General features: G+C 47.3%; 1 protein-coding gene across 3 annotated transcripts in view; it reads left to right on the forward strand.

Moving 5' to 3' along the window:
- The window catches only part of EGFLAM (EGF like, fibronectin type III and laminin G domains), a 190,202-nt gene extending 176,357 nt beyond the window's left edge, over positions 1–13,845 (forward strand). For all 3 annotated transcript variants that reach the window (XM_060091647.1, XM_060091650.1, XM_060091651.1), the window contains 5 exons: positions 1,108–1,186; positions 4,181–4,324; positions 10,942–11,025; positions 12,548–12,651; positions 13,691–13,845. In XM_060091647.1, coding sequence (XP_059947630.1) covers positions 1,108–1,186; positions 4,181–4,324; positions 10,942–11,025; positions 12,548–12,651; positions 13,691–13,845 — 566 coding nt within the window. The remainder of the gene's footprint in view (positions 1–1,107; positions 1,187–4,180; positions 4,325–10,941; positions 11,026–12,547; positions 12,652–13,690) is intronic.
- The last annotated feature ends 12,193 nt before the right edge of the window (positions 13,846–26,038 follow it).

The raw sequence follows: 26,038 nt of genomic DNA on the forward strand, positions 1-26,038 counted from the left end.
TCTCTTTAGAAGAAATCCCCTAAATTATCCCTAATTTGTGACACCAAACACAACTCCTTAGCCTATTCTTTTACTGACTGTATGGAAGAAGGAGATTCCTCAAGAAAACAAAGATGAGAAGTTGGGAGGAAGGAAACACACCTCTAAAATACTGAAAAGTAAAAAGTGGGCACAGGACCAGAACTGGGGAGAGCCGGTCTGGCTCATGGTCTATTGCTTTCTTAGCTGTATGATCTTGAGCAAATCCTTGATGATTTTATGCCTCATTTTCCTATTCTGTAAAAATGGGGGCTTCCCTGGTGGCGCAGCGGTTGAGAGTCCGCCTGCCGATGCAGGGGATGCAGGTTCGTGCCCCGGTCCGGGAAGATCCCACATGCCGCGGAGTGGCTGGGCCCGTGAGCCATGGCCTCTGGGCCTGCGCGTCCGGAGCCTGTGCTCCGCAACGGGAGAGGCCACAACAGTGAGGCCCCCGAACCGCAAAAAAAAAAAAAAAAAAAAAAGTGGGAACAATCAAACCCTCCCATCCTCCCCCGACCCCACTCCCTGCTCCTTCCTGTCATTGTGGTGGAAATCTTGTGAACTACAACACCGGAGGAAGGTGATTTGCAAACAATTGTCAAAGCCTCATCCCCTCTGCTTCACCAGTGTCTGAGGTCATGGCTGAAAGGGCTCGGGACCAGATTGGCTTCAGCTAGAGAAATCCTGGTGGGTTTTGTTGGGGGGATTGTTTTCTCTGCCTCCCTTGGAGAACGGGGTTTTCCCCAGCTGCTCCTAGCATGGCCCAAGACCTGCCCTTTGGCTTCCAAGAATAATTGGGCACAGTTCAAGTTTTGGCATATTGCAAGGCCTTCTCGGCAGTGCTGAGACCGATAGGAGTGACGGCCAGCCCCAGAGAGGGGACAGCAGGGAGATGCCAATTACAGGCCATCAGGCCGGGCAGTCCCAAACCAGGCCAAGTGCCTGTGCAGCCAAGAGGAAGGGGCCGCCAAGTTGATAAATGTCCTACCTCCAGGAGCTGGCTTTCTTTGTATTTTCCTGCCACGTGGTGGAGTGCTGGGGTCAAGAGAGCCATGTAGCGTGTAACCTCCATTTTCTGTTCTGTCTCAGCCATCACAGAAGCCATTGAGACCCCTCAGTTTATCGGCCGCAGTTACCTGATATATGACCATCCAGATATCCTCAAGAGGTAAGAAGCTTCCACAGGCACCTTCCTTATCTCCTGGTAGGTCAACTTCTCAATATCTTACCCAGAGCATTTCCTTATCTTCTGTGCCAGAAGATAGTTCTCCAAAAAGGCACGAGAATTTAGCCATAGTCCCAGGGGGGACAAACATACAAAATAAACATAGAAACTAGAACAAAAACAACACAAAAAACAAACTAAAAAATGCAACCTTTGAAACAAGCCCATGACAAACGACCCAAAGCCTTTCTGGTCCAAGGGACGTTCCCAGAGAAAGGGACGTGCCCAGCCCTGGGATTTCTAATATTCAGGCTTTGAGAAGTAGTGAGAACTTGATGCTCCCGAAGCCAGGGTTATATGAGTCCGATTCCCCAGCAGGGCAGTCAGCGTTATGCTGCTCTGTGGCCATGGTCTGAAGAAACCAGCCGAGGAAGGGTTCTGGGGCACCCTCCACCAGACAACAGCCCCAAGTCCGTGTCCTACTTTGCGTCTCCATCGACGAGGTCCACTGTCCTCTTCAGGCTCTTTCCAGTTCGGTGGGGGGCTCCTCAGCTCTCTTCACATGGATACAAGAGCATGATCTAAGGAGATGCCTGAGTCACAGCTGTGGCTTTTAATTGCTGGTGGTAGACGCTCCTGCCCTGCTCCGGGCTCCAAGCTCCTGGTCTGGAATAGCCTATTTTTCATGACATGGGAAAGACTGGCTCTAGGCAAAGTCTTCAATCTAGTGAAGCTTGGCTTTGGCGCTTTCAGTTTACCCTTTTCTCTTTCTTTTCCTTCCCCCCTAGCTCTTTGTAGTTTAGAGTGTGCCATCCCTCACCCTACTGCCAGCACAACCATTCTAGAATTTTTCCATCGTCTTCAGGTTGATCACATCTTCACAGACTAAGGCAATGCTTTAAGCCAAAGGCATCCAGTTCTTAGGGTGGAATTTGGTGGCTTTTCGAGGAACAAAAGAGGTTGAGAGACATTTTCCTAGGGCACTGGATGTCCCTGGTGACTCTGAACACACACCAGACAGACAGGGCTTTGTTTCTCTAATCCCATGTTGTGTTTATCAAGGTTGTCTTGCATGGGCCTTAGGCAAAATGGATTCCCAGCCAAGAAACCCTTTTCTTTCTTAAGCCCTTTTTGCCCAGAGATGGAAGGGTGTTCAGTCCCCAGAAACTGGGAGGGTGTGAACAGGGCCCAAGTTTCTAGCCCCCTGGTGCTTAGTGAGAGGCACTGGGTGGTTGGGAGCCGAGGGGTTTGGTGAAAGTAGGAGGTGCAGTGCCCCAAAGCAGAAAGCCCAATGGCACCTTTGTGCATATATGTAGGTTCATGTACGTGTGCATGTGTGTGAAGCTGCAGGTAAAAGTCAAGTTCAAGGTCTGTTTCAGTTAGATGCCTTTGGCGGCAAGTAACAGGAAACTCAGCTCAAAATGTATTAAACATGGAGGGTATTTATTATTTCGCATAACAAGCTGTCCAGACAGACTGGATCCTGAGTTGATTAAATCAGATAATCAACTGTATTATTCAAAGACCCATTTTCCTGCCTTGTTATCCTCAGCATATTTTCCAATGGTTATACCTTTTCTGGTTATAAGACAGTTGTTCATAAATGCTCATTAAATGGCTATAAATCATGACAATATCCCATGCAAGTAAAAACAACTTTTTTTTTCATGTGACTCTTTTAAAAAGGAAAGGAGTCTTTTCTAGAATCCTCCTGATAAATTTCCTCTGTCTCATTGGACAACAGTGGGTCACATGCCCACCCCTAAACCAGTCACTGCAAGAGAAATGGAACCATTGTGACTGGCTTGTACCAATCAATGTATCCAAGGCAAGTGAGGGAAAGAAGGAAACTTGGACAAAAGATTGGGAAAGCAGCTCTCTAGGGAACAGCCTGGGGCTGGATCACTCTGCACCTGGCCTGGTGAAGAAGTCAGTATCATGGACCCTGCTTCTCGTTCACCACTCTGAGACCCTGCCTGGGGAGGGCAAACTTGATCTCCTCCTGTCTAGCTCAGGCTCTGGGAAGCCTCAGACAAAAGTCCCCTCCACTGTTCACTACTGAATGCACTCTGCAGCTCCAGGCCATGTTCGTGAGACAGAGGGATGGTTCACATGACAGGAAAATGGACAAAGAGCTTTTTCCAATAGTGCCATCTTAGGAGCAATATTAGATTATGTTTACTCTTATCTCACCTTTTATTTAAGGACCTCATGGTTGCTTTTCTCCCTATTGCAGATGAAACACTGGTCACTTTCTAGGGAAACTGGATCTGTGAACTAGTCTATTCCCAAGAATTGTTAAGAACATCCCAGAACTGACAGGGACACATCATCACGTGATCCTATTCCCAGCCAAAGTAGGGCCGGGACCTGACCTTCCTGACCACCCCTTCCTTCCTCTCATCTTCCTGTCCCTCTCCACCCTGCTTTTGCCCCAACACCCCTCGAGACCATTATCCCATCAAGGCACCTTCCTTGTCTGACACTCTGCCCCTTGTCCAGTCATTCCTCCTCTGCCCTCAAGGATGTCACCTCCAGAGATAACCATCCACAGCCACGATCATAGCCCAGAGAAGCTGCCAACTTGAACCTCTTGGTAATTAAGGAAACCACTTCCTTTTGAGGAATAGGGGACACTTTCCCAAGGACCGGGAGTGGTAGGACAGGAAAGAGAGAAGACTGAGGTGTGTATTGGGGGTGCAGGCTGGGACCGTGGCATTGGCCACAGTCTGGCTGGCCTGTGACTCATCAAATGCTCTCTTGTGGCATTTGACCACACCTGGGGAGAGAGAAAGACTCCAAACTGCAGAATGAGGAGGTCAGACCTTTAGACCCGTGGCATGACCTGTGCTGGTGATGCCTTTTCTAATCTCCTGGTAGTAAGAGCCAGAAATGTCAGATTATCCTCATAATTGGCAGACAAGACTGGGATTCCTCAGAAATGAAAGTTGGTGGAGACTAGTTGATTTGATGTAATTATCTGTGTATTTCCTCCAGGGTGTCAGGATCCAGATCAAATGCATTCATGAGGTTTAAGACAACTGCCAAAGATGGCCTGTTGATGTGGAGGGGAGACAGCCCCATGAGACCCAACAGTGACTTCATTTCCTTGGGCCTTCGGGATGGAGCCCTGGTGTTCAGGTAACCCCGACTCCAGCTGCTTTCTACATCACCTTGCGATTTTTCTCAGACAATACAGATCGTGCCAAACAGAGGGTTGCAGAGGGAGCCAGAACACAGTCTGCTAGAATTAACAGCTGCCTGCAGCTCCGAGTTAATTTGAGGCTCCTGGTCTTTCTTTCCAATATCCATCCCTAGAGCAGCAGTTGGTCAGCTATAGCCTGACGGCCAAATCTGGCACACCACCCATTTGTGTGAATGAAGTTTTATCGGAATACTGCCACCCTCATTCACTTATGTATCGTCAACGACTGCTTTCATGAGACAGTGATATACTTGAGTAGTTTCAATAGGGACTGCATGGCAAAGCCTGAAATATTTATTATCTGGCCCTTTAGAGGAAAATTTTGTGACTCCTGTTCTAGTAGGTTACTGCCATATACTCCCCACTTACAAATTAGGAAGTAGTCGAAAAAGGACTTTGATCCTGCCAAGCATGGACTCGGGTACTTGGCCCAGTGCTCTCCAGCTCAGGAAGATCTGAAGATTTAGTCTAGAGACCTTTCTTTATATTCCGATTCTGCTCCCTATTCACTCTGGGGCCTTGGGAAGGAGAATGCCTGCTTTGTCCAATCTCCCACTGCAAAGAACAAAGCACAGATTCATATCTCAGTAGGGCAACCCAACATTTGGATTTTTAAAAGTGCTTCTTGGGTGATAACGGATAAGCCAGTTCCAGAAGTTCTAACATCTTTTACGTCAGTTTAGACTGCTCTCAAATTTGTCAGATGGGTACCTATGAAGTAGCTAAAGGATTACCTGGATGACTTCTCACCACCAGAAGCTGGGTGGCAGCTGGGTGCCAGCAGGATTCCCAGGGGGCAGACACCAGCTGTGTACTATGAAAAAGCTTCTCTACAGATTGTGATAGCACAGCCTCACTTGAGGTTAGAAATGTCTTGTTTAGACCAGTGATTCTCAAATCGTGGTCTCCGGACCCACAGCATCAGCATCTCCTGGGAACTTATTAAAAATACAAATTTGCAGGCTCCACCCCTGACCTACCGAACCAGAAAAATTCTAGAGATGGGACCCAGCAATCTGTTAACTGTTTCTCCATGTGATTCTGACGCCTGCTAAGGTTTGAAACCCGTACTCACCATCTGTTCCATGGGGACAGGAATTTCTCTGGCTTTTCCTTCTTTAATCCCCCCTCTGGTGACTAGCACAAGTGCTCATTAAATGATATGGAATTAATTGGGATTGAAATAGACAGAAAGTGAGAGTGGAACTGCAGAGAAGATGAAGGCTTAATTGTGGGGCTTCAGTGGCTCACGCTCTGGGATTGCTGACAGCCAGGGTAGAATGCTATGTCTCTGCAATTCTAATAAAAGGCATTTTGAAAGGACATGTCACTTGTCCAACAGCACGCTTGCCCCCCCCCCCAGCAGAGCGTGCTCAGCGATGCGACCCTATGGTGTTGAGGACTTTGGGGTGCCGCGTGTGGCTGAAAGCCGGAGAGAGCCGTTCTTACCACCTCCGTCCCCTCCCCCGGGCCCCGAGGTCAAATGCTGAGCTCTTCACACCCCAGTTTCAGGTTGGCTGCCGCAAAGCCATTTTCTTGTGGTTTTCCTGTGGTTAACCTCGCCAAGGCCTCAAGTACTTGATTGTGCCCAGAAAAGGGAACTGAAACAGTAGCTCAGCCGTGGGTGGGAGGCCCAACTTCCCCCTAAACCGCCAGCGAAAACCCAGCTGGACAGGGAGGCTCAATCTGCTCGGGGCCCCTCACAGCCCCCGCTGGCTCTCACACCGGGCCCTGGGCAGACCCCCAGGCCCCAGGGCACCCTTCTTACAACTCCACGCCATCCCGATGTATTTCTTTTCTTACCATCTCTTTCTCAGGTTTCTGGAAATAGGCCCCGTGTTTTCCTCTTAAGCCTGGAGTTCTGGCTGTGCTCTGCGTAACGGGCACACCACTCAGTCCCCACCGGAGGCAGGCAGACATCTGAACTCTTCCCTGGGCCCCAGGCCCGGCGCGGCTGCTTTGCTGCATTTCCTGCCTCTGGGCAGCCACTCCCCCCAACATTACTCACCCAACACAAAAGTATGGAAGCCCAGCAGGAGGCTGGGCACAGAGAGGAATCAGAGTGTGGCCACTGGTTTGAAACTGTCAGCATACAGAGAGTCAGCTGTGGGGCTCGTGTTAGAGGTTACTGGATTCCTGGGCCCACACCAAGAGATGCTGGTGGAGGAAGTCCCGCTGAGCGCCGGAATCTCATTGGAAGCCAGCAGGAACCACCGAGCCCTGAGAAACAGGGTCTGAAGTGGTCACAAGCATGGGCTTCAGAGTCAGACGTGCCGGATTCCCACGGCCACGTGATCTCCTGCAAGTTACCCGACCTCCGTAAAAGGAAATGGTTAGTCATGAGGACTGAATGAGTTAATTCATAGAAAGGCCTTAGTGCAGGGCCTGACATATCTAGTTATTAGTGATGATGATTATCCTTGATCGGGTGTTTTCTATGTTCTAAAAACTCCGATCGCTAACATATGTCAGGAAGTTGGCACGATATATCTACTAAATAAAATTTAACTATTATTATTGTTATGGTTGTTATTATTCTGAATAAGGCCCTGCCCTCAAGCAGCTTACATCAGTGGAACCTAGAGAGTGAACTGGTTGATTGGGTAGAGAACCATTTTTGAGGTTTTGGTGTTTGATCCAGGTCCAAAGCAAACAGTAGGGAACCTAAGATAATACAATATAATCTCAGCTTTCTTCACCTAAATGCTTGTCCTTTTGCTAAGTTAGTGCTCAAAGCACTTCAACCAGATAATAAGGAAAAACAGTGGAATTCTAAACAAAAAATTATGTATGGTTTTGGTGCAAGGTTAAGTGAAAGAAAGGGAATCAAAGTGCTCAGCGATGAGTGTGGTTTTTGCTGTTTGTTTCGTTTCATTTTGTTTAATGATTATGTTTAGGGCATGAAACCAGGTGTGTGAATATCACTTTACGGGTGCTCTTTCCCACTAGTTTTCCATGTGACCTTGATAACATTTTCATGTAGCAGAGAAAGGAAAGCAGTCTGACATTAGCAAAGTACCCTGTGCTATACTTTAAAGGAGGCCTAAGTATAAGTGCCACCATAAGGACCCCACCTGATGGCATTTTCTGGTGGCCCACCTTGGTGCTCAGCCTCCTAGCCTTCCGTGAGCACCAAATTGAGTAGGTACGCTTGGATCAGGATAACCGATTCACGCTAACCGGATACACAGGACATTGATAGAGAAACCAGGTGTGCATTTATTTGTTCATTTATTCGTTCATTCACATGTTTTTACCTTTTTAAAAAAATGGAGGTATAACTAAGTGAAGTGAGTCAGAGAAAGACAAATATTATATGATATCACTCATATGTGGAATCTAAAAAAAACATGATGCAAATGAACTTACCTACAAAACAGAAGCACACTCACAGACATAGAAAACAAATTTATGGTTACCGAAGGGGAAGGGGGTTGGGAGGGATAAATTAGGAGTTTGGGATTAACAGATACACAGTTCTATATATAAAATGAACAACAAGGTCCTATAGCACAGGGAACTATATTCAATATCCTGTAATAACCTATAATGGAAAAGAATCTGAAAAAGCATATACATAGACTGGTATACACTTCACTGTACACCAGAAACTAATGCAATGTTGTAATTCAACTATACTTCAATTTTCAAAAATTGAGGTATAATTTACATAAAGTGCAAAATGCTAGGTGTACAGCTCAATACATTTTTAAACACGTAAACTCCTGTGTAATCACCCAGAACAAGGTATAGAACATTTCCCCACCCACACCCAGGAAGGCTCCCTCATGCCCTCTCCCAATGAAGGCAACCACTATTCTTGGTCATTTATTATTTAAAAGAAAGAGAAGTTCCAGGGTGATGTATCAGGTATCTGGGGGAGCAGGAGGTTATTCGGAGGGTCTGAAATCAGAGAGAGTGGGGGGGCGGTTGGAGAGTCATGCCAGAGATGTGCCAACTGGGCCACACCACCACCTGCAGTGATGGCTGGATTCCTGTCTGCTGGGTTCAGCGTTTGCTCCCTTGAATACAACCTGGCTCATTGCATGAACAGGCGTGTTATCAGGCTGGAGAACAGAAGAAGAAGGCCCGTCCTTTGTCCGAACACAACTGAAAAGCTTTCCATTCACTTGATTACAATCACATTCCAGTCTAGTGCCACTGCAGCTATACCCAAGTCACCTTGATTCTGAGACCTGGGTGTTTCTGGATGTTCTGGTTACATATTTACAGCCTGTTGGTTTACTCACACACATGACTACTCTTCCAGGAGAGGCTTGATAAGTTTATCTCTTGGCGGCAACTTTCTCCTATTGCTAGTTTCCCCAGCTTGTATTGTTTGATGCTATATCCAAGCTGCATTAAATACTGTGTATATTTGGGGCAGTGGGATTATTTGTTTGGCTCCTACTATGTGCTGCACTCTTTACATATGTTATCTTACTGAATCTTCCCTAAGATCCTTCAGGGAAGGTATTATTACCCCATTTCACAGATTGGAAAATTTAGGCTCAGAGAAATGAAGCAAATTGCCCAAGATCACAGAACTAGTAATTGGCGAGGCTGGGAATTGAGGCAGATTCATCTAATCCAAGTGTCTAGGCTCTTCTATCACCCCGTTCTGCCTCTCATAAAAGCCCACATAGTAATTCAGCTACGTTTCTGCCAACCAGCTCTCAGCCCTTCCTTATACTCATTCATTTCTTCAACAAGCATTTGGCCACTAAATAATGAAATCTGAAAATTCCACCTCCAGGCTGCTTCATACAAGGAGACACTTGATGTGGGAAAATTCATTAGAAAACAGTGGATTTTTCTGGGTCAGAGCAACAGCTTTGTCTCAGAGTTTGTCAAGTCACCCGAGTTCTATTCTTGGTTAAATGTCGATGGGCTGTGTGACTTCTTTGAGGCTCCAGTATTAAAGAAAGGACCCACAGTGCTTTCCCTGGGGAAAGCCAAAGCTTTCTATTCTTGCTCCTTTCTTATACTGAGTGCATGCAAGAGCTCAGTGACTAATGTGGGTTTCCTCTCAATATTCCTATTTCTTGGCCAATGAGCTAAAGGAGAGACATGTCCTCTTACAAGATGAGGAGAGGGTTGTCCAGGTGGAATACATTTTCCTTCAAAGGCATGATTACATAGACTTTATTATTTTATCAAGGGGAGGTCTAGGCAGCTGGCCCAGTGCCCGGCCTAGAATCGTCGCTCACCAAATATTTGTTGTATTGAATTAAATTAGAATGATTGAATGAACACTGGACTAAGAGGGTTATTTCTCTCTGGTAAACAACAAACGCATGTCTTCTGATCCCCTTAGCGTATCACAGTATCTGGCAACTGAAATAGGAAATAGAAAGCTACCGAGTAAAATGTGGCAGGGTGGGGGGCAGGTAAGACACCAAGTTCAAGTCCTATATGTTAGCTTTGAGATTTTAGGCAACTTCCCGTAAATTCTTTGGGGCTCAGCTGGCTCTGCAATGTTTTGTCTTTTGAAAAGTAAAAACACATGAATTAGTTTCTGAGGACTGCCATAATAAGTTACCACAAATTGGGTGACTTAAAGCAATAGAAATGTATTCTCGCACAGTTCTGGAGGCTAGAATTTCAACCTGGAACTGTTGGCAGGGTGTCTTCCTCCTGGGAGCTCTGAGGGAGTCTGTTCTATGACTCTCCCCTGGTTTCTGATGGTTGCTGGCAATCCTTGCTGTTCCTTGGCTTATAGATGCATCGTTCCAGTCCCATCTTCATGTGGCGTTCTTCTCCGTATGTCTTTGTCTCTGTGTCAAAATTTCCCCTTTTTATAAGGACACCGGTCATATTGGATTTAGGGCCTCCCTAACCCCATATGACTTCCTCCCTAACCCCATATAACCCCCGTATAACCCCTCTTAGCTAATTACATATGCAAAGACCTTGTTTCCAAATAAGGTCACATTTTGAGATTCTGGGTGGACATTAAATTGGGGGGATACTATTCAACCTAGTATTGATACAACACATTTCAAATGATAAAGCCCTTTTGTTCCTTATACTCTAATACTGTACATAGAGCCTAAAATAAATCAAACTTGAGGACATTATGCTAAGTGGAAAAAGCCAGTTACAAAGAGACAAACACTGTATGACCCTACTTATACAAGGTGCCTAGGGCAGTCAAATTCATAGAAACAGAAAGTAGAATGGTGGTTGCCAAGGGCTGGGGGAGGGCGAAATGGGAAGTTGTTTAATGGGTAGAGGGTTTCAGTTTTACACGATGAAAAAGTTCTGGAATTGGTTGCATAGCAATGTGAATATACTTAACACTATGGAACTGTACACTTAAAATGGTTAAGACTGTAAACTTCACCACAATTAAAAATAAAAAACCAGTTTTGGTCACTCATGGCCTAATCTGGGGACCTAGTGTCTTTATAACATTGTTTTGTTTTGTGTTAAAGAAATGACATCCTGAGCTCCAAAGAACTTCCGCAGTGAGAACCATTTGTGAACGACCCTCAGTCTTACATCAGTGTTTTATTCTGTTCTCTGTCTTGTTCTTCTCCAACGCCTTTAGCTATAACCTGGGCAGTGGTGTAGCATCCATCATGGTGAACGGTTCATTCAGTGACGGTCGGTGGCACCGAGTCAAGGCTGTTCGGTGAGTACCTGCCACAGTGTGTGACAGAGCTGACGGGATGTACTCTCCAATTCCCTTTAGTCCCATTTTCTGTTCCCCATCCTGGCCTGGCACCCAAGTATCCTTGATCCGGGTCATTAGGGCATCTTGGTACCAACTCCCACCTGTGCCCTTTACTAACACTAGCAGACCAGAGAGGCTGAACTCCCAAATCTTCACTCAGCAGAGATCTTCTAGAGAAAGAACTTTGATGGCTAAAGTTGAAGAAGCCCTCACCTTCCAGGGAGATCTAGATATCTCTAGTGAGATAAGATTTCAGGGCAGGTGGACTTTGAGGAGATTCCAGAATGCTGGGAGCCAGGTCTATACCCCACAGTAAGAAGAATAGGAAATCCAGGTATTCCCCCAAGGAAATGACTGAGCCAGATCACAGCACTTTCAATAAAAGCCATCCAGCACACAGGGCTTCCAGTCTGCTTCTTGGTGCTCAACACTTATCTGTGTGGCAGTTGAGGATCACTAGGCATTTGAAAAAAGTTTCCAGTATGAAAGATGGATATCAGAACAAATAGATATAACAAAGCAACTTAGAGGAAACAGAGACTATGAATGAAAAAAATGATGAAAACATGAATATCATCAGTGAGATAGGAGAGGTTATGAACCCAAGAAACAAGAAGTGATTGCTGTAAAAAAGGAACATTAAAAGACCAATAAAGAACTCGTTAAAACAAGAGGAAGAAAAGAGGGAGAAGGAGAAGAAGTGTGGCTGGTTTTTGGAAACCACCTTAAAAAACTGCAAAGCCCTTGCCACAGATGAACACCTCCATTCCACTGTCCTCAGAGTCACTTTTGGGTGACTCTCTGGGTCCTTTAGAAACCTCAAAGCCATTCTTCGTCCTCCCTGAGAGTAATCTTCTACAAACAAAGACTACTGCAGTGGCTTCCCATTGTGCTTAGAATCACATCCACACTCACCATGTGTCACCACGTCACCACCACTCCTCCTGTTAAAGTTCTTCTTCTGGTTCCCTCTCACCTTCAGGATAAATTCTAGCTAAGCTCCTTATGCTCTTCACCATCTGCTTCTGGCTTCATCTTTTATACTCTACTCCCACCTCTAGAATGCTCTATGCTCAGTCTGTACCAACCCCCATGTCTTTTCTCTCATTGCCGTTACCACTTCCTGTCTGCATTAGCCTTCTCCTTCACCTGACCCACCCAGCCTTCAAAACGCACCTCAGAATCTTTTTTCAGAAGCTTTCCCTGGGCTTCTGTTCTCTTCCCGTAGAATTCCACAGCTCCCGGCCATTCTTCTATCATAGAGTGGTGACACTGTGTGATCACCGGCAATTTGATTTTTTGTTTCTCTGAGGAATTTCGGTGGTTTTTTTGTTTGTTTTTGTTTGTTTCATTTTAGCAGCTCCATCATTTAGTATAGTGCCTGGTGCTTAGTAAGGACTTCAATAATACATTTGTATTAAAATGAATGCATGACTGAATTATTGAATGAAGCTCCAAAAAATGGTGGCGGTTTTTACAGGGATGGCCAATCAGGAAAGATAACTGTGGATGACTATGGGGCCAGAACAGGCAAGTCACCTGGCATGATGAGGCAGCTCAACATCAATGGAGCTCTGTATGTGGGTAAGTGACCTTGACCTTTGACGAAACCTAAATTATGCCAGTGCGTTTTCTTCTTAGCCTTCCCTGTGTCATGCTGGGGCTTCCCAAAGCTGTGTACTTCATGAGATCAGTCAAATACTTGGAAATCAGGAAGCTCTCCAGATATTCCATTCTTCCTTTTTCTGAACTTCTGACTCATGGCTGAGGGGTCAGGAAGCACTTAGATGATTTTGTGCTGTGGACCGATCCACCAGGAAAACCCTGCTTTTCTTGTTTATAGAACAGGAACCTGCTAAATATAGCTCCTTGAATTCTCCCTGAGGAAGGAGGATCTGTCTTTCCGGTCCCCCTCAGAGTTAGAATGAGTGGTGTTTTTGTAAATAGCTTAGAACCCACTAACACTAACACATCAACATGAAAAGATACCTCTATCTGTAGGATATTTCCTAAAAGTGAACTTAATCGAAAGCATTCAACATCAGTGTATTTCTCGTGGTTTAAGATAACATCACTTCGGGCTTCCCTGGTGGCGCAGTGGTTGAGCGTCCGCCTGCCGATGCAGGGGACACGGGTTCGTGCCCCAGTCCGGGAAGATCCCACATGCTGTGGAGCGGCTGGGCCCATGAGCCATGGCCGCTGAGCCTGCGCATCCAGAGCCTGTGCTCCGCAACGGGAGAGGCCACAACAGCGAGAGGCCAGCGTACCGCAAAAAGAAAAAAAAAAAAAGATAACATCACCCTTACCACACATACTACATTTTGTTGACATTATACAACATTTCAAAATTTACCAGGTACTATTTGGTTTTAAGTGGTCAACTAGGTCAGAAATCACTTATGAGGTGGATACTTATAGACTCTGATTGTGTATCATATTGATCCAAGTCAGCTTGTCCTTCAAGGACAATTATAAATTAGACAGCTGCAATGTCCTGAGCTCTAGGTACCACAGCCTCACCTATCCTGTCAGCTGAGGGATGCCTTGGTGAGTAGACACTCAGGCAGACTGAAGAGACATCCTTCCCTTTGACTCACGTCATCTTCCTTTGGCTTCCTGGCAGGTGGAATGAAGGAAATTGCTCTGCACACTAACAGACAGTACATGCAAGGCCTCGTGGGCTGCATTTCTCATTTCACGCTGTCCACCGATTACCACATTTCCCTCGTGGAAGACGCCGTGGATGGGAAAAACATCAACACTTGTGGAGCCCAGTAACACCAGTTGGCTCTGCCCAAGGGACAGAACCTTCTATGCTGAGAATCCCGGGGGCCCCAAGACCTTGCCTGACACCACACACAGAGGCACGGGGACCAGGTGTGTTTCCTTTCATCAAGGAGCAAGTACACCCTGATGGGAAACTAGGACCGAGACAAGAGTCCCTGGGTGGCCTTTCTTGCTGACATTCCTTGGGCCAAACCCAACGGAATGCTCTGTGTAGGAAGCATCGGACTTTGTCCATTGAATGTGTAGTGGCCACCAGAGATCACACATCACGGCGAATTTACGAGCCTGTCTGCTGTAGCTCAGTGACTGTGTTGTGATTCATAGTTTGTAAGAAAAAAAAAAAAAGAAAGAAAGGAAAAAAAACAAAGAGAGAGAGACCCAAAGGGCAGTATTAAAATACGTCTCTCCTCCCCTGACTCTTGACACTCTTACTGACAGCAGAATGACTGTAAGACCTTGAACCTCAAATTTCTCTACTTTGGCCCATGGATTACTAGGATTAACCCCTTCCCCTCCTCACTGGCTGGTTCAATGTGCTCTATGAAAATAAGGATTATGGGAGACTAGAGATAGAATCATAATTATAAAGCTACCCCCTGAAAGTTTACCTTTAATGAGAAATCCTTACTTTTTATAATGCAAATCTAAGAAAATGGGCACCATGACTTTGTAGCTGTCCTTTTGTTTTTTTGTTTTTTTGGTTTTTTTTTTCTTGTCCTTTTGTATGTGTATATTTTTATAGCTACAGATTGTCCACACAGTATACTTCTGCAAGTTTGGGTGGACAACCCTGAATTCTTTGCACACTTCCTAAGAATTTTCTCCCAAAGGAGACTTGTCTGGGCCCTGTGTGGCATCAGCAGAGCGGGGTAGGTAACTTGGGGTGGGCACTTCGGGGAGCTGACTGTTCTCTCTCGGTAAATGATGACTCAAGGAGGTGACTGTGAAGCTTCCAGAATAAGCAGATGGAAAGGCACATGTATTACTGAGGTGGGTCACTGTCATTCTCGTTTTAAGTGGGGGGGGGGTGTCTGTAGTGAACTTGAATAAAGAAGATGAACAAGGCTACAGCACATTCATTTAGTCGTTCGTTCACCTGTGTAGGGGTTACTGATCCCTCCCGAGGCGGTGTCTATAAATGGACATGAATACAGTCAGTGTTTCTCAGGCTGGGCTGGGGGCGCCCTCAGCCTGGTCTGAGCATCTGGGCAAGAACCAGAGAAGCAGGGCTGCTTCCTTCTGAGCCATCACAGTGCCACTTTGCTACTCACGCGGTGACCCCGGAGACAGCTGGCTCACTGGCAGATTCCCATGGCAGGACTTGCTCAGGGCAGGTGAGATGAATGCTACCACCAAAGAGGCGGGAAATGTGATCCACCTCACACAAGCGCCTGTAATTAGTCCCATCATGACTCTGCTCTTGTTTGTGCAGCAGGCGGTCAGCGAAGGCTTCGAGCTTTGTGCCAAGCACAGTTTTAGGCACATTAAGGGTTCTAGAAAAATGAATAAATAAACTAGAGATGTTCACCTTAAGCATCACCCTTCCGCCTCCTGTCTTTGGGAACCTTCGATGACCAGGATCCTTCCTCTCAGAGCAATAATGCTCACAACGACAGCAATTCCTCCTCTCCTGCGCACGTCACCTGTGAGTGCGGAGTGGAGAAAGCCACGTGGTAGAGAGTGGGTGTCACCCACAGGTGACCTCCCTGTCACCCTCACCTCAACACTGTTTCCTTGGAGACATCCAGGGTCAGTGCTTCCCAAGATATAACGGAGTTGCTTTCACAACCCCATTTGATTCACATTTTGAATCGATTGCCTCCAGTCAAAAAAAAAGTTGCGTTGATTTTGGCAAAATGTCCAGTTGAGCTGAAGCCAGAAGAGTTGTGCTGTGGATGGGCTGTTATTTCCCTGCAAGTGTCATCCTGAGAAGAAGCCCAGTAACCCGGGGCTGGGGGCCCGGGAGTGATGAGGAGGAGGAATTGCCTTTCCCTACGTGGGCTAGAAAAAGAGGGGTGACACATGATGAAGTCAGAGCCATAGAGAGGCTGCGGGTGAGAAGGCAGCAGAATAGGGGGACCCAAGAGGAGCTGATCATATGGGAGGGCTCAGTGTGGGAGAACAGGGTAAGAGACAGTATATCCCAAGCTCTTTCACCTTCTCAGTGGCCGAAATTCGGGAAACACGGGATGAGTTTATAGCAGAGGTGGTTGGGGGAATATAAACTTTGTCCTGAAGCTGAGGCACTAGACCTGGGTTCAGATGGGCAGGACAGCCGAGGAGAACTCAGCCTGGTTTTGTGGGTCCCCCGGTTTCCTCTGTAAGTGTATCTGCTATCTACCGTCACAATAATGCTGCACGACAAACAACCACAGAACCTCAGTGGCATACCGCAAGGTGTGCTGATTGCTTCCATGCCTCAAGTGGTCAGCTTGGCATTTCTGCTGATCCTGGCTGGGCTTGACTAGGCGGTTCTTCTGGTCTCAGTGGGGCTTGTTCACACGTGTAGGGTGGCTAGCTTATTGTCGCCTTGGCTGGGATGGGGAGGTGACTTGGGTCTGCTCCACCCTCCTGCTGGGACCTGTGAGCTAGGCTGACATGCCCTGCCTTCACACGGTGATGGAGGAGGGTGAGAGCGCCGGAGCTGAGGTCTAAGGCGTTTTACAGCCTGGGATTGGAACTGCCTCGTGTCACCTTTGCCACGTTGTGCTAGTCAAAGTCCGTACGTTCAAGAGATGAAGAAATAGACTCTGTCTCCATTGTGAGAGCAACTACAAAGTCACCCGGCACAGGGCATGGATTCAGGGAGGGTGGAAAATTAGGGCCATTAGTGCAACCAATCCCCCACCGCAAGTCCTGTGCTGTTGGGGAAATGGTGCAACAGGGATGAGGTGACCCCTGACGGGAGTTCATCCGTGGGGTCCCTGGGGCTGGGCGGAGGCCTGGGAGGTGGCGGTCACGGGCCCAGCAGGGGGAGAAGGGCCTGCCTCTTCCAGCCCCACCTGCTGTGCCCCCTTCGTCCACGTGCTGCCTGATACCTGGCAGCCGTGTTGTCATCCTGAGCAGGAGGGGCTGGCAGGGGATGGGATCTGTGCCACGGCTTTTGGGCAGCGGCTCTGTGCAGGTCATGTCGGGGAAGGCTGGCTGCACGCTTGGCTGAAGGAAGAGCTTTAAGGAGGAGCCAGGGAGCCTGAAGATTAACGCCATCCCTGTCCCGCCCACGAAGGATATTATGAAGCCTGGGTTACTGAAAAGCTTTTGTCCCACGATCAGCATCTGAGAAAATTCTCCAGAACTTCCCATGTGTTCTAAGCAAGGACGGCTGGGGTGTTGTCAAGAAGGGGAAGGGTAAGCTGGGACAAAGTGAGAGCGTCGCATGGACATATATACACTACCAAACGTGAAATAGATAGCTAGTGGGACGCAGGCGCATAGCACAGGGAGATCAGCTCAGTGCTTTGTGACCACCTAGAGGGGTGGGATAGGGAGGGTGGGAGGGAGACGCAGGAGGGAGGGGATATGGGGACATATGTATATGTATAACTGATTCACTTTGTTATAAAGCAGAAACTAACACACCATTGTAAAGCAATTATACTCCAATAAAGATGTTTAAAAAAAAGAAGGGGAATGTTCTTGCTTTTCCTACAAAAACTGACTTGCACACCGGCATGTGCTTCCTCTAAGCTCGCCTGGCGGCTCTTTCTCAGAAAGGTCTGCGGGGTCATCTTTGTCCCCGTGCTGCCCCAGGGCCCGAGGAGCGGCAGCTTGGTGACCCTGCGACTCAGGCACCTCTGAGCGGCTGCCGGTCTCCCGCCCTCTTCTTTGCCTTCCATTTCTGGGCCCAGGCCTGTCCAGCCCCCAGGCCCCTCCAACACGAACAAGCCCTCCGCTTTCCACATGCCCACAGCCTGGGCTTCAGAGGAACCGGCGCTTCCCTTCCGGTCTCCTCGCCTCCCTCCCTCCCTCCACCGCCCACCTCTTCTCTCCCCCTTGCAAGGAGCCGGTCTCCTCCCTGCCGAGTGGGTGGAGGGATCTCGGAAATGTGCCCGGAGCTGGCGGGCCCAGTGCTTTCCACTTGGAGGAAGTGCTGCATTTTTCACCTTTCACCCAGAAAAATAGGATTCTCAGCAAGCTTGTTTTTAGCACAGAGAGCTCCCAAAGGAAAGAGAAGAGCGTGTGGGAGGGGCTCGCTGCCCCTCTCAGAGCTCTGACAGCCAACCCCCTGCCAAGGCTGCTCCCCCCTGGGAGGGAAGCACCAAGGGGCAGCCTGGTGGGGGGGGCTGGCTGAGGGGCACAATAAAGGCAGAGAATTCCAGCTCCACATGGAAAGACGATTCACCCTTGAGGGGCTTGGACGGAGCATTTACTGCTTGCTTCCCCGTCCCTGCCTGGTCTCTTCTAGGAACACCCAGTCGCTGCCCTTGCAGGTGGAGGGGGGGTAAGGTGTGTGCCCTGAGACAGCCAGTCCCTTAGCTGCGAAGGGTGTGTGTTTAGCTTGTCAAAGGCAGGAACGAAGAGCTCTAGGACTACCATCCAGAAGGAGTCCAGAGGGACGCGGGCTGCCAGCAAGGAGTCCAAGATCAGAATCCAAAGGAAGGGATTTGTGCTGCTTTCAGCCCAGTCTGCATAGTTACTTGCCAAGATGGAAAAGGGGGGTCATTCAAGTGCCTCGGCACTGGGTATTCTACAGCTCGCACGAAACAAACAAGGGAAATATCAGTGGCCCTGCGTCAGCCTCGGGGAGACTGTGGAGTAGGAGGTCTGAAGGCATTTAAGCTCGTGCATCCTGGTGGAAGTGACAGGCTGTCATTAGGAAGTTCCAGTCTACAGGTGGCTATATTCAGGCAGCAAAATGACTAAGCCAGTTCTACAGCATGGTCTGGCTGCTGAGACAGACCCTGTGAGTAATTGCACTTCAACCTCATGTTCAAAGAATGTTCACGTATTTGATCTCGGCACCAGCCCTCCTCTGATGACAGCCAGAGCACATGGGCAAGGCCAGTTTGACTCACAAAGACGAAAGCTGGCCAGAAAGACCGAGTGACTTGCTCCTGGTCCCACCACAGGACACAACCATAGTGCTTCACTGTGGAACTTTTCTACCCCTTACCCAACCTTCAGTCAGATGCAGCGGCCCGTGGACCCCAGGCTTGTTCAGGGGCTCCTGGGGCTCCCTCCGGTTAGCTGTCATTGGCAAGAGAGTCTTGTGGGTGAGGGGGATTTGGGCAGAGGCCAGTCCCCTAGTGTCTGCCTGCTGGGCTCTCATCATAGCTCCAAGTCTTCTTTCTTCCAAAGCTCCCCCATCGCAAGGACTCTGGGTTGAACCAATCTGAAAGCAGAGACCAGAGCCACTCCATCAGAGAGGGATTCAGGGCCCCCGACGGGCAGTGAGGTCTGGGCTTGAAGTCTTTTCCTTCTCTCCTCTGGCTTCTCCTCCACAAATAACCTCCAGCCCTCAGGGGAGTTCCTGCAAGCTATTTCCAAGTAGTGGTGTGCTCCCCTGGGCCCCTGCCCAGCCCTGGCCAAGCTGGGAGCAGCAAGAGCAGGGCAGGCAGCAGAAACAAACTCCCTGCCTCTCCTCCTGCCCCTGCTAAGACATCTGTATCCTAGAAAGTGCACGGCTCCCAGGAGCACTCGCCTTTTCCTGGAAAGACGTGCGAGGAACTATGTGTCTCAGCGCTTGGGCTGCGTTTGCTGCCTTGCTCGTTGTCCTCTTTGTCCCTCTGACTTGCTCAAGATCCAAAAGGTTTACCAAGGCACAGAGATCTTTGACCACGTGGTAAGGCCTCCCTCACCATGTCCCAGCTGCCCACCTTCAAGCCAGGGCCCGGCCTGGGGCTCTGGCCGCCTCGAACAGCCTGGTGCTAAGGGGCTGCACCTCCAACTTGGCTAAAAGAGGACTTGGATGGGAATATCTGTGAGAAGGAAGGCCAGGGAAGCGCAAGGAATCTGCTCTTCTACGCTCATTTAGAAAAAAAAAACCACCGGCGCCAGGCCAGAGGATTAGCTATGGAAAGCCCTGTTAGGAAATTGGCTGAAGGCAGAGTAAAGGGACTCTCAGACGAGAGGACTGTGGGGGAGAGAGGGTGAGGGTACAAGGCCTGCTGCATGGTGACTCCCAGCCCTGGCGGCAGGCATTCCTTGCTCTCACAGGCCTTAGGGTTCACAGGGCAACTGTGGGCAGGGTGGGTATGAAACGGGGGGCACTGTCCAGTAGAGTAGAAAATGTGCCCACTAGTTGTCCAGGCCACATATTCGCCTCAGAAATAGAATAAGCTGTGTGATCTCCTGGTCCAGCGCCTCAGAGGATTTGCCCAGGGTTGGGGCCTGATTCATGGTCACATGACTACCTCTGGCCTGGAAGCCTGAGGTCCTTAGAGTTTGTTTGGAGGCTTTGGGGTCGATAGGATGGGGTGGGGATGTGAAATGATTTCCTGGATCCTCACAAGCACTGCTGGAGCAGCCCCTCTGTGGATACTCACTGTATGCAAACCAACCTGGACGAGGCACTGGGGAGAGGCCAGTGAAGTCTCTGTCCCTCAAACCAGCATCGGCCAGGCCTGTGGGGTCCTTGGAGACTCGGGCCCTCTTCCAAGCCCACTGGGCACCTGCTTCTTCAAAGGCAGCAAGAGACCGTCTTTCTGAGAGGCCTGGTCTCTCTTGTAAGAGCTCTCCTGATTAGATTAGGCCCAACCTGTGCAGCCTCCCTTTTCATTAACACAGGGTCCACTGATGAGTAACCTGATTGTGGGAGTGCCTTCCTGTCATAGGCACAGGCCGGGCCACACTCCAGGGGGTAGGATTGTAGCAGGTGTGTAGAGCCGGGCCCAGGAGTCCCAGGGACCATCTTAGAATCTGCCTCTGCCAACCCTCTTCACCTCTGACCCCAGTCTCTCCCACCTCCAGACCGTACTTCACCAGAGACCTGCTTTGTTTCCTTCAAGTGCACTTTACGTCATGTGCTATCCCATCCGAAGAATGTGCCACAGTCTGCTACTTCCCCAAACCATGAGCCAAACCAAGACTCCCAGGATAAGAGAACTTCTATTCCCAGAAGCATGGCAGTCTTTTAAAATTTCTCTTTATATCAATAAATATTGCAATATCCTGTTTCCCCTGGGTCCTGGAACCGTCACCAATAACTAGGGGCCCAGCTTGGAGTTCAGTGGATGAGCCCTGAGCAGCCCCTGTTCCAAGCTCCTGCTGGCCGCCCCATCATCTCAGAGGAAACGGCACGTAAGCAGTAGAACTCTGCATTAGGTCAAAATCTTCACTAGTCACTCAGTGGTGAAAACCACATATGACAGCATAGGAAAGCTGGTTTGGGAGTTCTTGAGCATCACGGGCCAGTGGCACCTAGTGTGAATTCAAGTGTGGCTTCTTAATGCTGAAAAAAATCAGTGCCAAACAGCTTCATCTGAGTTTTAAAGTCATCCATTATTTAATGAAAAGTGTGAACAGTACAAATGTCCAGAATGCTGAATTTAAAGAATTCATCTATACTTTGGAATCTTATATATCCATGAAAGAATAATGCCATAAAATATCCTATTGATATTCAAAGATTTTCAAAATGTTATATAAAAGAATCAAGTTTGGGCTTCCCTGGTGGCGCAGTGGTTGAGAGTCCGCCTGCCGATGCAGGGGACACAGGTTCGTGACCCGGTCCGGGAAGATCCCACATGCCGCGGAGCGGCTAGGCCCGTGAGCCATGGCCGCTGAGCCTCCATGTCCGGAGCCTGTGCTCCGCAACGGGAGAGGCCACAACAATGAGAGGCCCACGTACCACACACACACAAAAAAACAGAATTACAAAAAAGAATCAAGTTCCAAAATAGAATATACAATATAATTTTATATATATGCATACAGGTACAAACATATGAAAATATGTGTAAATATATATAAACATACACATTCACATAGAAAAATGTCTGAAAGGACAAAAAGTAAAACGTTAAAAATAGCTAATGCTGCATGAGAAGGTTGAGGGATTATTTTTCCTTTTATCTATTCTCAAGCTTTTCTTCAGGGAGTCTGTAGTGCTGATTTATTGTTCTGTTCACTCAGAATATCACCTTCCTTCTTTTGGGGGACTGGTCCTCTTCCAACTCTAACGATGTGGTACTTGTGGAAGTGGCCCTTGAATAGAACTTCTGTTGGGCCACACGACGGGACCAGTGATGGACACGTGACACAGGCCAGGCCAAGCAGAGTCCTCCCTGGGAGCTGGGAGGAAGGCGCCCTCTTCTCCCTGAACGTAAGGCTGTAGACTTGGAGGAGCCTGGAACCACGGGTCCAGCTCTTTGGGGACGTCTGACCTGAGAGTTTTGGTGTAGAGGAGAGCAATGTGTCAGTTCTGGGTGGAGTATAGCCCAGTGCAGCCTGCAGCAAGTACCAGGGCACCTGCCCATCAAGTAAATGCCTGGGAGATGGGGCAAGGATTGTCTCCTAGAGAAGCAGATATGCGACTGGGGAGAGAGAGATGGGGGCAGGAACGAATCGCTTGATGATGCAAATTGTCACTTGGAAGGATGGAGAGAACCCGACAGAGAGGGTGAAATACATTTTAAAGTGGGAGGAGGTGGGGAATGGGCAGTGGGTGGGAGAAGGGCCCTAACCTGTGGTCACTTCCAATAAAGCCCATTTATCCCCTCTCTGCTCCTGTCAAAGAGATAACAGGATGAGGGCAAATCTCCTCTGAGGAGAACAAAGGGTAGCTGCATGCAACAAATACTGGAGCATCTGCCATGAACAGCAGGATCTTCTCCCAGATGACCTGGGAAGACTCCTTCCTCTTCCGAGGCATGCCAGCTCCACGAGGACTGCCCTGTCTTGCCATCCTTGGAGACTCTTCCACAGGCGTGTCACCTCTCTGTAAGATAACATTTCTAATATCTAGGGAAACATATTAAACTGCTTTTTCTTTCAAGGCGCAGTTATTTAAAGAATATTCATCAAGCACTTGTGATGTGGCGGACACTACGCTAAGTAAGCTCTGTGGATGCAGCCGTTCGACTCCTGCTATCAAACGAAGCCTTAGGATTGTGCTCGGAACGCGGAGAGGTGGGTGTGCTGGGAAGGCAGACGACGGGGCTCCCAGGAGCCTGGAGAGACTTACTCTGAGCAGCGCCGCTTAGACGGAGAGGGGAAGTTACCCAAGTGAAGAAAGGTGAAGGCTACAGCATCGGTCCCGTGGGAAGAGATCCCGTGCTTTAATTAGCAGGGCTCCTGCTGGCTAACTCCCCTCTTGGGTACCTGAGAGATGTCACTAACCTAAGGTGCATCTAAGCCAGTTTTAAGGCATTTACATCTTTAAGGTGCTGGTCAGAAAGTCCGAGGTGCTCCTGAGGTTTCTCAAGGGATAGAGGAGCGTGTAACAACCCGACATCTGTTCTGTCGGGAGCGTTGTGTCCGCTACCCGGCATCCCCGCAACTGCGCAAAGCTAGGTGATCAAGACCCACAGCTCGGAGCTGAGGACAATGAGGTGAGAGGTGGAGGAATTTCTCCAGGGTCGCCCAGGTAGTCAGTGGTGGTGAAACTGGCCGGGAGCCAGGGCTGCGCAGCTCACATGAGGCAGCCGCTGCCCGGGGCGTGACACCTGCAGAAGCCACAGAAAAGGAAAGGAGCCACAAAAGGTGATTGAGGAAGTCAGACTCCAGGTACATCTCTGAAGAGGGTGCGTTGTCTGCACTGGTCTTTGGGCCATTTGGGACCAGGAAGGGCCACGTGTTGTTAATGCTCTGCTTCTTCAAGGCTTCCCGCCTCTCCATCAACTCGAGGAAAATGTGGGTAGGGTGTGTGTGCAAGGCCTCTAGTGCCAGGAAGAGAACCAGACCCGCCCTGCTTCTGAAGGCTGAGTCCAGAGTGAAGACCCAGCTCTGCGGCCGAGATCAAGTTGGCTGGGGACAGCAGGGGGAAAAGGTTTCAATGTCAGCTGAGACTTGAAATTCTTTCACATCTTGCAAACGTGTAGGGATGGATAATTACGAGCTCCATGCACGGCAGTTGTACTCGTTTTAACATGATTCCCACTTAACAGTTTCTATCAAAATCATCCTTAAAAGCTTTTCTTGTTTCTTTAATCTGAAAGTAATTACTCTGGGATAAAAATCATCTCAGGTTTAATCCCAAATCAGTTTAAGACATTCTCTTGTTACTTCAACTTCATTGGTTCTTGCAGACTGACTAAGTACTTTTAATTCAATTCTATTATTAGTCACTCTGGGGGAAGGGTAATGGATTAAATTTATAGGCCATTGAAAACCAGTTCTTACACAGGCCTTTTGTAATGAACTTGTTTGTACGCTAACATTTTAGTGTGATGGTGAATACCATACATGAAAAAACATTACTCATACACCTCTATTTTGCTTTCCCCTAATAACTACATCATTCCTCTCCTTTTGATCCTTTCAAACTTCCTGGGGTTGATGGTGCTATACATTTTGGCTCAAGAACTCACCATCTGGGAAACTAGATATGCACTGAGGTCTCCGTAAAGGACAGACCACAGGTATGAGCTCTTAAATAGTAACATGTGTTTCACAGTTAATTTAAAATTGGTCTACAGTTTCTTCATAATACATCAGTTACTTTGGGTGAGAGTAGGCTACATAAGACTGAAGACTTAATTTCTCTCCTTATGAAATTCTATTTAAGATCACTTCATCCTTTAAAATTACTGAGGTTTTGCTGAATCAATGACTATATTTCCAAATTCAAAAACTTGATAATAAAATTTTGATATATTTCTAGAATTTTAAGAAATGTTTAGGTTATCCTCAGAGGAGAACAATTTAAAACCATACTTTAAGGGCCAGTATTTATTTAGTATGTGTTTTATAATGTTGGCTCCCCACTATCTGATTATTTTCTGGTAACCTGTCTGGTAAATAGAATATAGGTTTAAGAAAACTTATGGAAGGTTATATCAATGGCATAGCCATATATTAAAATATTAAAAATTTAGTCAGAGCCCTATGTGATTGCTTCATAACAACTATAATTCTTATGAGATAGAACCAAAAGTATTAACAACAACAAAGCAGGAGCCACTTCTCCTAAGTGCCTAAAACAGGAGGAAAAAAAAAAAAACCCAAAATAATGTCCAAATCTGTCAGTGTAAGTTGTAAGAAAATATATTTATTTTTCCATGACAATACTATGATAAAATTGTTAAATACATGCATGTTTTAAAAACAAACATAAGTAACATCTTTAGAGTTAACAGCCAAGCATACTAGTTTTACATTTAAGGTGTCTTAGTAATAGGTTACTTATATTCTATGTTCTTGCTATTAACCATGTCTCCCAAAAGATATGGAAACTAAATTCTGAAATTCTACAATGATATAAAATGTCCAAATTTTTCCTTCTAACAGCAACATAATCTCTAAATTTTCATAAGGTAGAAAATACTTCAGTTGTCTCTGTAAGCAGAGTTGTTTTATTCCATATTAAACTCGGACTTTTGTGAATCAGACTGAATATCACACAAATATACTGCAATCTATAGTCTGCTTCCTGCATATGTATATTTAAATGTTTCCTGATATGGTTAAGCACGATTTTAGGTACAGAACATCACAACTGATCAGATTAAAAAAAAAAAAAACGTCTGTAGTGGTAACATTTCAAGAAATGAAGAATGAAACAGTTCTGGATTTGCAGTTTCTCCCTATCTTTCAGCTACATTTGCACACACCTGACCAAACAAAAATTAGTAAACAGTTACTAGTATTTATAAAAAACTGAAAATATTTAACATATAACATCCCCTTTAAAAAAACACTCATTCTACAAACAACCTTATAAAAGACAAAAACTTATATCTGTTCACAGTATGTGTATTTTGTAAACAGTAATTCACTATAATGCAATTTTGAAAGTAAAAAATGGTAACTTCCTAGCATTATAAGGACCTCTGACTTGTGGCCAGCTAATGAAAGAGAAAGAAAGGTAACACACTCCTACTAGGAAAACTGAGTGTTCTAACATGACTTTACCTTTGGACATACCTTAAGGTGGCACCATCTCAAATTTAGGATGTCTCTCTATCCAGGCCAAACTTTTTCAAGCAATTCTGAATTGAAATGTAAGAAAATGCCTTACTCCTTTTGGAGAAAATAATTGGATAAAACAAATCCCAATCCCAGGGTATCATGTAATACCTACCCT

This window comes from Mesoplodon densirostris, chromosome 3 (genome assembly GCF_025265405.1).
Source record: "Mesoplodon densirostris isolate mMesDen1 chromosome 3, mMesDen1 primary haplotype, whole genome shotgun sequence".
Taxonomy (NCBI): domain Eukaryota; kingdom Metazoa; phylum Chordata; class Mammalia; order Artiodactyla; family Ziphiidae; genus Mesoplodon; species Mesoplodon densirostris.